At 37.6% G+C, this 13075-nt stretch overlaps 1 protein-coding gene across 2 annotated transcripts in view; it reads right to left on the bottom strand.

Moving 5' to 3' along the window:
* The window catches only part of SLC12A6 (solute carrier family 12 member 6), an 89338-nt gene extending 76263 nt beyond the window's left edge, over positions 1-13075 (bottom strand). For both annotated transcript variants that reach the window (XM_041744259.1, XM_041744258.1), the window contains exon 1: positions 12802-13075. In XM_041744259.1, coding sequence (XP_041600193.1) covers positions 12802-13072 — 271 coding nt within the window. In that variant the 5' untranslated portion in view covers positions 13073-13075. The remainder of the gene's footprint in view (positions 1-12801) is intronic.

Genomic DNA, 13075 nt, shown 5'->3' on the forward strand with positions numbered 1-13075 from the left:
GGATTGAGTCCCGCATCGGGCTCCCAGCATGGAGCCTGCTTCTCCCTCTGCCTGTGTCTCTGCCTCTCTCTCTCTCTCATGAATGAATAAATAAAATCTTAAAAAAAAAAAATAAAGAAAATGAATACACAAGTCAGAGACTGGGAGAAAATACTCCTAAAAAAGACACTCAACAAAGGACTTGTATCTTGCATATATAAAAATCCTCTACAACTCAATAATAAAAAGACAAAAACTATACAAAATAGAAAAAAGATTTAAATAGGCAATTCACAAAGGAATTTATATAAATGGCTAAAAGCACTTGAAAAAGTGCTCAACATCATTGGCTTTCAGGGAAATACAAATTTAAATCACTATTAAAACTGTTAGGAAGGGCCCCTGGGTGGCTTAGTCGGTTAAGTGTCTGCCCTTTGGCTCCGGTCATGATCCCAAAGTCCTGGGACTGAGTCCCTCATCAGACTCCCTGCTCCTTCCTCTGCCCCACTCCTCTGTTTGTGGTCTCTCTCAAATAAATAAATAAAGTCTTAAAAAAAAAAAGCCGTTAGCAAGGATGAATAGTAAATGTAGGTGGGAATATAAAATAATACAACCACTTTGGAAAAAGGTCTGGCAGCTTTTGTTTGTTTTTAAAGATTTATTTAATTTAAAGGGAGTGAGCAAGTGTGCACATGTGCAGGGGGGAGAGGCAGAGGGAGAAGGAGAGAGAATTCCAAACTGACTCCATACCGAGTGTACAACCCAAGATGGGGCTGGATCCCAGGACCCCAAGATCATCACTCAAGCCAAAACAAGAGTTAGATGCTTAACAAACAGCCATCCAGGTGCCCTGGTCTGGCAGGTTTTTAACATAAATTTTGAACAAGTATGTTTATAGTAGTTCAATTCATAACAGCCCAAATAGGAAACAGACCTGTTATCCATCAATAAGATAAAGAACCTGCAGTATATTCATATAATAGACTATTACTCAACATTAACCAGGAACAAACTACTGATATATTCAACAACATGGATGAGTCTCAAAAACATTTTAAGTTACATATTGCATACTAATCATATGCATATAGAAGAAAGCATTTAAATTGAAGTATAAATGATGCCTGCAACTTGCTTTGAAATGCTTCAAAAATAGATGGGTCCAATGGAAGGAATAAATATGTGGCAAAAACAAATACAGCAAAACGCTAATTGTAGCACTGGGAAGATAAAGATATGGGTGTTCTTTCAATTTTTCTGTATACGTGAGAATTTTCATAATAAAATGTTGGAAAAAATACAATGAACCGAAGTTCACTGAAATCTTTTTAAAGATCTTCAGATCTGAGTATAAAACAAATCACTTATGGGTCAAATTCCATTTCACATAAAATTTAGGCAGTTACATAAATGCTAGTTCTGTACTTCTACTTTATAGTGTAGAATGCTGTTTGAAATGAGAGTCATCATACAAATTTGAAATATTTAGTTTCACATTAAAAAAACTAGAGTATTTTTAAGTAGTAAGACATAGAGTAGGCTAGGGCAAAAAAGGCATTGATAATTACTCCCATAGTGCTTTGTACATTAGGCCAAATATTCAGTTTCAGTAAAACTTTATTTGTGACTACATTCTGTTTTTTATAAAGGCATGCCTGCCCGTTCCATAAAAGAATGGATCAGCTATGGGTAATATTTTGAAGGTATGTTTTGCCATGCCACACTAACCAATTGCTTCTATTTAATCATAGCTAACAACTCATGACAACTAGCATTGTGTCTTATTCAACCCATTCATTAAAAAAACAAAGACAAATTTGATGTAGTAAAAAGACTTAAACAGGGAAAGTCAGTGGGAAATTATTTTCAACACAGGATTCTCTTTCAGGTTGTACTATACTATATGGTTATAGTACATTTGTTCTAAAACTCAGTTTTAGAGCAAGCCATATATGTATTTCCTCTTCGTTCTCAGAACCTGAGAACTGTATTGTACAAAAGCCATACACAATCTAGAACCACACTCTGTCCTGCTGAAGTGATTGTTAAGAATCTACTAACTCACGTTAAAAATGGATCCAGGATGCAAGAAGACTGCCATAGTAAGTGAGCAGTAAGCAAATCCCTGTCTCACATACATTTTGAACACATGAGTTTTACCAAATGCTATTCTGTTCATTCCTGAGAGCATCCTGTAGATATGATGCTAAGGTTTTAGTAACATTAAATACTATTCTTTAAAAAAAATTAAAAATGCAACTAGAGCTTGATCAAAAGTACCAGCATGCTATTAAAGTTGGAAAAGTATAAAACAGAACAGACTAGGGAAAAGTATAAAATAGAACAGACTAGCTTCCAACACACACAATGTAGACTTAACTCATCTATCTACACCTTTTCATAGAATTCTGTCTCTCATACTCTCTCTCGCACACACACACACACACACACATACACACACACATTTAGTGGGAGTGGTGTGCAAAGAACAATGGATTCTGATTTGGAAACAGATTCAAACCTTTGGACTCTCTCCTAAACTCTTGAGTTTGAAGATACTATTCAGAGTACTTTATCTACTATTATGATCCAGCCACACTTAAGAGAACTTTTAAAATTCTGACCAATTAATAGTTTTGTGATTATAGTATTTGGTTCACTACAAATGGTATTTTTATAAATAACAGAAAAGAGTGTAATCTACATCCAAGCAGTTGCTTTTTCTGTTTTTTCCTCAAGTGTTGCTTCTAATGTAGTAACTTATTACTTCAAATATTTAGGATAGACATTCTCACTGAATCATTGTAACCACCAGCCAGCAACTAAATAGAAGTAGAAAATATTATGCTTTCATTTTCTTGATCAAGGTATATTTATGATAAAGTTTGAGCAACAAAGGTTTAATTATGTTTTATCATCAGTTATAAACCCCATACTCTTAATTCTATAAGTCTAACAATAAATCTGTAATAATTCATCTTGAGATGTTATTTGACAAGAAAAAGATGTGAATCACAGAATTTCTTCAAAATATCTGAATTACAGAACTTCTAAAAAAGTACAGAACTAAAAATGTTTAACTTAAAATTAAAAAAATTTTTTTATTTATTTGACAGAGAGAGAAAAAGAGAGAGACAGAGGGCATGCAAAAGCAAGGGAAGCGGCAGGCAGTAGGAGAGGGTGAAGCAGGGGCAGAGAGCCTGATTGGGGCTGGATCCCAGGACCTTGGGAGCATGACCTTAACTAAAGGCAGACATTTAACTGAACAAACCACTCAGGCACACCCCTTTATCTTCAAATATTAAGAGAATAAAGAGATCATGTGTTAGAGCAGGGATTCTTAAGGAAAATATCAGACCTGCCTGAAGGGCTAACCCACTCTACAACCCCAATTCAGTTACTCAGGCTTCAAGGGGCCACTGTTAGGGAAATACTAACTCATGTGGTATCATTCAGAAGGTTAGGCAAACATTCAAAAGAACAGTGCTTTGCAAATTATCTCTGGTAAAAGACTATTTTTTTCTTTATATTCACAATTCATTGTGGGCCACAAATTTTATCAAATAATAGTAAAAATGAAATACTAGAAAATGGAAAATATACAAAACACAAATTCTAATTTTTATTACTAGATTTGACATAAAATTGCTCTATCAAACTGCTATACAAGTTTTTTAAAAATTTCAATTTCTGAACTTATCTTCTCACTGACATGTTAAGTAAACAGCTCATGGAGCCCCAAGTGGGGAGTCTGCTGCTTCCTCTCCCTCTGCCACTTCCCCTACTTGTGCTCTTTCACTCTCTCTCAAATAAATACAATCTTATAAAAAACTAAAATCTCAAACTTATCACAAATCCTAAATTATGCCTTATTATGTGCATGATTATAGAGAGAATTTAATGAGTTAATCAATTACTTTGATGAAGACCAACTATCATGGGTAAAAAGAACTGAAAACTCCTAAAGCTCAGAATTACATAAAATTGCCTCTGAAAATGGATTCTTATAAAATGGCATCAATGATGATAACATATTTGGGAGCTAACAACTGAAGGACAGTAATACATAAAAGACCTATTGTCTGATGGGTTAATATTGTACTGCAAGGAAAACAAAGACTTCTCTAAATCAAAACATCAGGAAAATCTCACGCTTTATAGAAGCTGAAGAAATCATGCATTATTCAATACAGAGAGGAGTGCCCACTATGTGCGAAGAAATAGGAATACAATGGAGAACAAGCCATGTCCCTGCCCTTGAGGAGCTCACAATCAGGTTATCTAATTCACTATGTAATAAAAGGCATTAAACCAGGACTGTGAATACAATAGAGTGTAAACAGAGAACCTTGAGAGTACAACATACTACTACCTTCCTAGTTATTTTTTCAGAGACCTGAAGCTGTGAGTCTTCCGTAAAGGAAAGGATGCCTGGAGCAGGATGGTTGATGGCTAGCTAATTTGGTAGCTGTTACCCATTTTGGCTGCTGACTGTCAAAAGCCTCTGTGTACTCAAAGTCCCCAGCTTTCAGTCTTTACTTTTCCACAGTATTACACCTCCCTATATAGGGCTCTCTCTTTCATTACTCTAATGTCATTACAGCGTAGACACTGTAGGACCCGAGAATCACCAACCAAAAACAAGCCGGCACCATGAACACGGACTATTCACAATAACTCGAGTACTCAGAATTTCCTTTCTGACGTATGACGTTTCATTCTTTATTATGAAATACTTTTTTTTTTTTTTTAATGATAGTCACAGAGAGAGAGAGAGAGAGAGAGAGGCAGAGACACAGGCGGAGGAAGAAGCAGGCTCCATGCATCGGGAGCCCGACGTGGGATTCGATCCCGGGTCTCCAGGATCCCGCCCTGGGCCAAAGGCAGGCGCCAAACTGCTGAGCCACCCAGGGATCCCCATGAAATACTTTCTAGATAGGCTTCTAGTCAACACTACAAACTGTGTAGAAAATGAAACCGCAATATATTGTCAAAACTTCATATTTCTAAAAATGTAAAGAAAGGAAAATGAAAACACAATTCAAAACAAAATTTTGTTAATTACAACTCAGAAAACAAGTGTTTTGTTGTTGTTTTAAATAAGTTATTGTGGGATCCCTGGGTGGCGCAGCGGTTTGGCGCCTGCCTTTGGCCCAGGGTGTGAACCTGGAGACCCGGGATCGAATCCCACGTTGGGCTCCCGGTGCATGGAGCCTGCTTCTCCCTCTGCCTGTCTCTGCCTCTCTCTCTCTCTCTCTCTCTCTGTGTGTGTGTGACTATCATAAATAAATTTTTAAAAAATTAAAAAAAAATAAATAATTTATTGCTTCCTTCCTCCTTTGTAACAAAACTTCATTTTAAAAGCCAGGCACTGGGCAGCCCTGGTGGTGCAGCGGTTTAGCGCCACCTGCAGCCCAGGGTGTGATCCTGGAGACCCTGGATCGAGTCCCACATCAGGCTCTCTCTGTATGATGCCTGCTTCTCCTCTGCCTCTCTCTCTGTTTCTATGAATAAGTAAATAAAATCTTAAAAAAAAAGCACTGTGGGGTGCCTGGCTGGCTCAGTTGGTATGACATACAATTCTTGATTTGGGAGTTGTGAGTTCCAGCCCCACATTGGAGGTAGAGATTACTAAAAAAAAAAAACAAACAAAACAGATCTACTGAAACTTGGGTCAAAATAGGAATATTCATTAACTTTAGGAAAGATGAATGGACGTGCCTAAATCAATAACTATATAATTCAGCATTACTAAACTACCCTGGGTATTTGCAGACCATTTATTTAAAAGACACTGAAATAGGGGCACCTGACTGGCTCAACTGGCAGAGCACAAAACTCTTAATCTCAGGGTTGTGGGGGGATGCCTGAGTGGCTCCATAGGTTAAGCATCTGCCTTAAGCATCTGCCTTCAGCCCAGATCATGATCCTAGGATCCTGGGATCAAGCCCCATGTTGGGCTTCCTGCTCCTCCCTCTCCCTCAGCCCCTCCTCTCCTACTCATCATGCCTGGTGCCCTTCCTCTCTGAAATAAATAAAATCTTTAAAAAAATAAAAACTTAAGGTTGAATGTTAAATTCAAATACTCTCAAATAATGACAAATTTCAATTGGATTCAACTTCTCATAGCTCCTCAAAGTGAAAATGTACATGTTTATACAAGAGTTTTTTATTTTTTAAAGATTTTATTTATTTATTCATGAGCAACAGAGAGAGAGGCAGAGACACAGGCAGAGGGAGAAGCAGGCTCCATTCAGGGAGTCCGATGTGGGACTTGATCCCAGGACCCCGGGATCACACCCTGAGCCAAAGGCAGACGCTCAACCACGGAGCCACACAGGCATCCATATACAAGAGTTTTTAAACTCATCAGTGTTTTCTTTTTTAAACTAGCTGTGAGGGCAGCCCCAGTAGCTCAGTGGTTTAGCACCGCCTTCAGCCCAAAGTGATCCTGGAGACCTGGGATCAAGTCCCAAATGGAGAAGCATGGAGCCTGCTTCTCCCTCTGCCTGTGTCTCTGCCTCTCTCTCTCTCTCTCTCTCTCTCTCTCTGTCTCATGAATAAATAAAATCTTAAAAAAACAACAACAGATTTGTCTGATAAAATGGAGAAAATTAGGAAATTCAGGTGTCACTTTGCCAAAAATTATTGACCAAATAGTTCTGACTGTAAAAGAATGCTATCAACTGAGTATCTTGCATGGATTTCTCAAGACCATTAGAAAAGTAATAAGGCTTAGCAATTCAGGAATAAAAATGCAAAGCAGAAGATGACACTGACTAATTTAGCAGAGCAACTGGAGACAAAGTCAGCTCTAAGAGAACAAGAAATTTTTAAAAAGATAAAACAAACTAAAGTTAGGATTAAGACCTAAACATACCTGTGATCTCCTAATACTGCTACCTTTGTTTTCTATCTCTGGGCTTTTGAACTACAAAAACGCCAATTTTAAGAAGAAAAAAAGTTTCAGCCCTCACATTTTTTCAGTAGACAGCCAAAGGTAACTTTTTTTCAGATTGCACATAATATCTCAGACATATTTACAATATTGACTTGATTCTGAAATTTTGTTAAGTGCCACCAATGATTTCTCAGACATATTTATTTTATTTGCATAACGTCTCAGACATATCTACAATGTTGACTTGATTCTGAAATTTTAACTCCCACCAATTTAACAGGTTAAAATTCTCCAAAAAATGCACCTGATCAGAAATGTTAAAAATATGACAAACGAATAAAATATGACAAATGTACACCTCAGAACTAAGCAAACATTGTAATATTTATTTTTTTAAAAGATTTATTTATTTTAAAGATTTTTATTTATTAATGAGAGACACAGAGAAAGAGAGAGAGAGGCAGAGACACAGGCAGAGGGAGAAGCAGGCTCCATGCAGGGTGCCCGATGCGGGACTCGATCCAGATCTCCAGGATCAGGCCCTGGGCTAAAGGCGGTGCTAAACCGCTGAGCCACCTGGGCTGCCCAAAAGATTTATTTTAAAAATGTTTTATTTATTTATGTGAGAGAGGGAGGAGAAAGAGAGCATGTGCAAGAAAGTAAGCATAAGCAGAGGGAGAGGAAGAAGCCGACTTCCCACTGAGCAGGGAGGCCACAGCAGGGCTCAATCCCAGGACCCTGAGATCCTAACCTGAACTGAAGGCAGATGCTTAACTGACTGAGCCACCCAGGTCAGGTGCCCCTTTCATGATTTTCTTAATAACATTTTTTTTTTCTCTAGCTTATTTTATTGTAAGAATACAATATTGACTTTATATTATTGATAAGGCTTCCAGTCAATAGTAGGCTATTAGCAGTTAAGGTTTGGGGGAATCAAAAATTATATTCAAATATTCTATTGCATGAGGGCTGGCCCCCCTAACCCCTGCACTGCTAAAGGGCCAATTATAATATGAAAGATGTGTTTAAAAGAGTTATAGTCACCTTTGATTGGCAAAACAGTGTAATTCACTTATTTTGATTTTGGGGAAAAATTAGAAGTTTCTTGGAAAAGTATAGAAAAGTACTTGGTACTCTGAAACATATTCTTAAAAAAAACAAACAGAAAACAAAATTAGATTGCTTTCCAATCATTTTTCTGATTTAATCTTAGCATAGAGACATTTATAAGACCTCCAATAACACACAGAATTGGTAGATGAGCCAAAAAAGGCTAAACACACATGTGTAATGTAATGGCTCCAAGGCCAGATAAATATTTAAGACCTACTGACATTTAAGGAAAAGCCTACTGTGCCTATCCACTCAATGAAACCCCAATCAGGTGGGAAAGGTCCTTCCACTTGTACGGCATTTATCACTCTTTCCTTTTGATCTGTGGTTGTCAATGCTGGCTTTATGTTAGAATCAGCTGAAAAGCTTTTTAAAACTACTGATGCAATTAAATCAGAATCCCCAGATAAGGGGCAGAAGTTTTGTTTTGTTTTGCAGAAGTATTTTCTAAAAAGATCTTTAGATCATTCTGATATGCAACCAGATGAAGCATCGCTACTTTAAGTATGTACATTTGCCTTTATATTTTAAATTTTTGCTTATATATATTTTTTAATTATTTATTTATTTATGATAGTCACACACAGAGAGAGAGAGAGGCAGAGACATAGGCAGAGGGAGAAGCAGGCTCCATGCACCGGGAGCCAGATGTGGGATTCGATCCCGGGTCTCCAGGAGCGTGCCCCGGGCCAAAGGCAGGCGCTAAACCGCTGCGCCACCCAGGGATCCCTTTGCTTATATTTCTATGTCTTTTTTTAGTCTAAAGATCTTCAACTCATTATGTATTTTATTGAGTGCAAATTATATCTGTCATAACAGTATAGTAGATGCTGATGATACAAATCAACTTTGCATCCCTGTCCACGAGAACCTTATTGTCTGAGAAATATAACATATAAAAAAAATCAACAAAATTAAGTGAAATAGGTGCTATAGTAATAGTCTGTATAAGGGATATAGGAATGTAAACAACTGATCGATCTTATCTGGGTGTGGGATTGAATCAGAGAAAGCTTTAGAGAGATGGTGATTCTCTGAAAGAGGGGCTTAGCTCTAAGTTATTTTTGCACCTCTACCAACTAACACCTCCAAATAAAAACCTGATAAACAGCCACCCTCGAGGATGGTATATTTAGAGCTCTTTGAATTAAATGGCTTTTACTTTTACTCCACTTCAAAAACCTACTCCCAAGGCTGCACACTAGATCATGTTAACACTGGACTGCCCCACTCCGAAGCCATTAACTCCAACATTTAAGTGTCCGACCACAATCTTTAATCCTTCTACATCTTTCACTACCACTTTACCCCACCAAGTCCTCCAGTCTTTAAGTGTCTCCATTTTTACCTCAGTTCATTTTCCTTTGCCGTATTTTTCTATTACATTATTCTACAATGTGCTGTATTTTTATTCTTGTGTTTATCATGCAGCATTATAATATATATGAGCGTTCCTTTCTTTTCTCTAGTAGATAATAACTTCCCTTAGAACAGTCATTGAATGATTTTTCTTGGTCTGCATCCTTAATACCTAGAACAGGGCGTGGACCTCTAATAAGTTCAGTAAATGTTGAAGGAATGGATAAAATGTTCTTTTCATCTTCACCACTAGACCACAAGCTCTCCAAAGGCAGAAGCCATTTAATCTACATATTTCCTATAATTCCTACTGGAGGGCCTCACATATATCAGAGCTTCAGGAAGCATGCATTAAATTGTAAAAGGATAAAATGTATTAGAGCCTGCGTGAGACACATAAAAATATGTTCCCTGCTCTTTTTTGGGGAATTATGATTTTAACAATCATTTAAGATAACCAGATGGTTATGAGGCAAATGTAAAAAATGTTCATCATGGCAGAAGCAAAATGAGATAATGGAAAGCACTGGATATAAGTCAGGAGGCCTGTGCTTCAGTCTTGGCTTTCCCACTCCATGATCTACAAATAACCATCTCTGTGAGCCTTAGTTTCTTCATTTATAAGATGAAGTTTAACCAGAATTCTTTTCTTTTTTCTTTCAGAATTCAACCCTTGATCATCTGAGGTTCATAAGAGTCATACACCCTCAATATAAAAGACTGTACGTGCCCTTCTGAATTTTTTTTTAAGATTTTACTTATTTATTCCTGAGAGAGACAGAGAGAGAGGCAGAGACATAGGCAGAGGGAGAAGCAGGCTCCATGCAGGGAGCTGAATGTGGGACTCAATCCCAGGACCCTGGGATCACGACCAGAGCCAAAGGCAGATGCTCAACCACTGAGCCACCCAGGCGTCCCATTTCTGAATTGTTTAGGTAAAGAAAAGTTCCCATTCTCCACTCAATTTTCATAACTCTCCAGAGGTATCCATTCTCAACAATTCGTAGTATCTTTAAGGCATTATTCATGTACAAGCAAGTTCAGTCTAAGATTCTTGTTTTTAGTTACCAACTGCACAGTCCCATAAAATCTAAGGGAAACTTGACAAAATGAAAGGACATTTAGAAATACTTTGGTAGCAGAAAGACAATGATCTACTCAAAAGGCCAACAGTAGAAAAAATTAAAACAGATAGAAATAAGTATTTAGCACTTCCTGTTTCACCACCCTCAGTTGTGCAGCGTGATGGGAGTAAAAAGTGTATGACAAGAAAAGAAATTTAAAGTGGGAAGCTTAAATGTGATAGAAATGTGGGAGGCATGGGCATTGTGGAGAAAGGAGAGAGAATCATACCATTGTCACAAGCACAGAATGATGTATAAAAGGCCAAAAAATTGTGAATTCTAAATATTAAAATAGGAAACACAATTCTGAAATGCACTATGAGCTTTAGAATCAACCGCAGAATGCGGTGTTGTTTTCCTATACTAATTTCAGCCCAGAGACAAATATTAGATTAATATATCCTTGATTTTCTTGACAACCACATCCTGTGAAGATCTATATCAAATTCTAACAAAGGCATCCACATATTATGAAGCCAAAGATGAAATAATTGTATTTTGACCAGCCCTTCTGGAAGTGGGCAAAATGTGTAAGATTATAGTTGTCTTAAGAATTTTTTTTTTAGTAGAAAGAAAAATGATAGGTCATTAGTAAAATAGGAAACTAGTTTCCTGAGAATATAGTGAAAATTGCAATCTAATGGCTGGACCGTTGATTTTTCTTTTGGTACTAGAGTATTTAAACATTGAGGAATGTGTTAGAGAGCCAAGCTTTAACTTAACTTCTATACCAACCCAGGCAACATAGGTTTCACCTAGACATGTCTCCAGCATTATCCCTATCATGTAAAACGATACTACTCTCTATACTGTAAAGAATGCTTGTAAATAAGATAAGGACGGCAGGCTGGATAAGGATCCTGTTTTACAAGGCTAATGCATTACTCGGTAAGTTCACTTTTTAAACAGAATAAAATTACAGTTCCATAACATGTAAGTCACAAGTCTGACAACGTTTAGCTATAAATTGCCTAATGACAATTACGGCAATAAAAAAGTTAATACTGTTATAGTCTTTATCTGGTATTTTTACAACCTAAATATAGTATGATGGATATAAACTAAAACTACAATTTAGAATTAATCTGGAGAAAGAGAAAATGCTAAGTTATTTTTATTCCATACTGTAATTTTAATACCATACTATATGGTATAAAGTTTGTCAAGAAGTTGAAAATAGTTAAGTCCATAACTCCATAAAATTAATTAGTCAAGGATAAGTGAATTCTAGGACTACAAACTTTACCAAATCTACCTTGTTTCCAGACATTCAGAAACACAAACAGAAATACGGAACTAAAATCATTCTGGTTTCCTGCACTCTTTAGATTAAGAGGAACAATATTTCCTGACCCCGGAAAATGTCAAGTCAGAAGCTACGATTTTCAAATTTGGGTAGAATACCATTTTAAGAGCCTTTAAGATTCCTAAGAGAAATTTTCATCACTTGACATGTGCCAGAATTTAGCACAAAACTAAACATAAAGCAGTACAGTAATTCTCAAACTTCGCTACCTCACAGTCTGAAAAATGTTTTGACCTTTCCATTTTATCTCATTTCGTTCTTCTATCACCTTTTCCTACTAAATCCAGCAAAAGCTTCCAAACCCTAACATAAATTAGTTTAGGCAGCTGAAGGTCTGTAGTGGTCAACTGAGTCAGACGTGGCTTGTATACTACTACTTACTGACCACAGAGACTCAATACCCTCCAGCTAAAATTCAAAGTCAAAAACTTAAACAAAAGTCAGGTCCTAAAAGCCTCTTTAGAATTTCTCCATTCCACAGGGTAGCACAACAGACCCATCAGCCTCACCCTGAGTGAGCTTAGCTTCTTGAACCACTGTCTCTAAAATTTAAATTTTTAAAAAGAATTTTGTGATACCATATCTGAAGTCTTTGTGGGAAAGCCAGTAACTAAGATACGGTCCATAACTACTGCCGGTTACTAGCCTTAAAAGCAGACTGTGATAATTAGGGCCCCAAAGCTAACTCTCCAGTAAATTTCACAATTTAGGATCCTCTGTGCTGAAAACGTATTAAATTCTTTGATATTCATTCCTAGCCGAAACACGCTTTTCAACTTGAAGGAGGCAAAAATGCAGAAGTCAAAATACAAATCTACTTTCCTTCCTGCATGGCAAAGTATCGCTGCAGGCAGTCACTGTGCTGACCATCACTCCAAAGGAAGGTTCCTAGGCGTCTCGAATGGAAGGACCTGGGTTCCTGATAATTACTGCATAATGGAAAAGTGATTTCCCAGGAGACAATCAACCAGGTAAACAGGGCGGTAATGAAAGTATCGCATCCTCCTCCTGCTACTCACCCTCCGTAACGTCCTGGGGGTTAGAATTCCGATCACTGGCTGGGTCCAGGGCAACAGTGGCTAGAGAAGTGGTGGCTCCAGACATCTCACTCACGGGCTCGCTGCGGCTGGTTTCAGGCACACTTTCCCGTGAGCTGAATCTTACTCGGGAACTGGACCGGGAGCTGAGGTCCGGGCTGGTGTCTGACAAACCTGGAATGTCATCGATCTTCGTTGGTGTCACCATGAACCGAACTGAAGCCATCTTGGTGGTGGTTTCTGGAGGATGCATTAT

Source organism: Vulpes lagopus, chromosome 2 (assembly GCF_018345385.1).
Source record: "Vulpes lagopus strain Blue_001 chromosome 2, ASM1834538v1, whole genome shotgun sequence".
Taxonomy (NCBI): domain Eukaryota; kingdom Metazoa; phylum Chordata; class Mammalia; order Carnivora; family Canidae; genus Vulpes; species Vulpes lagopus.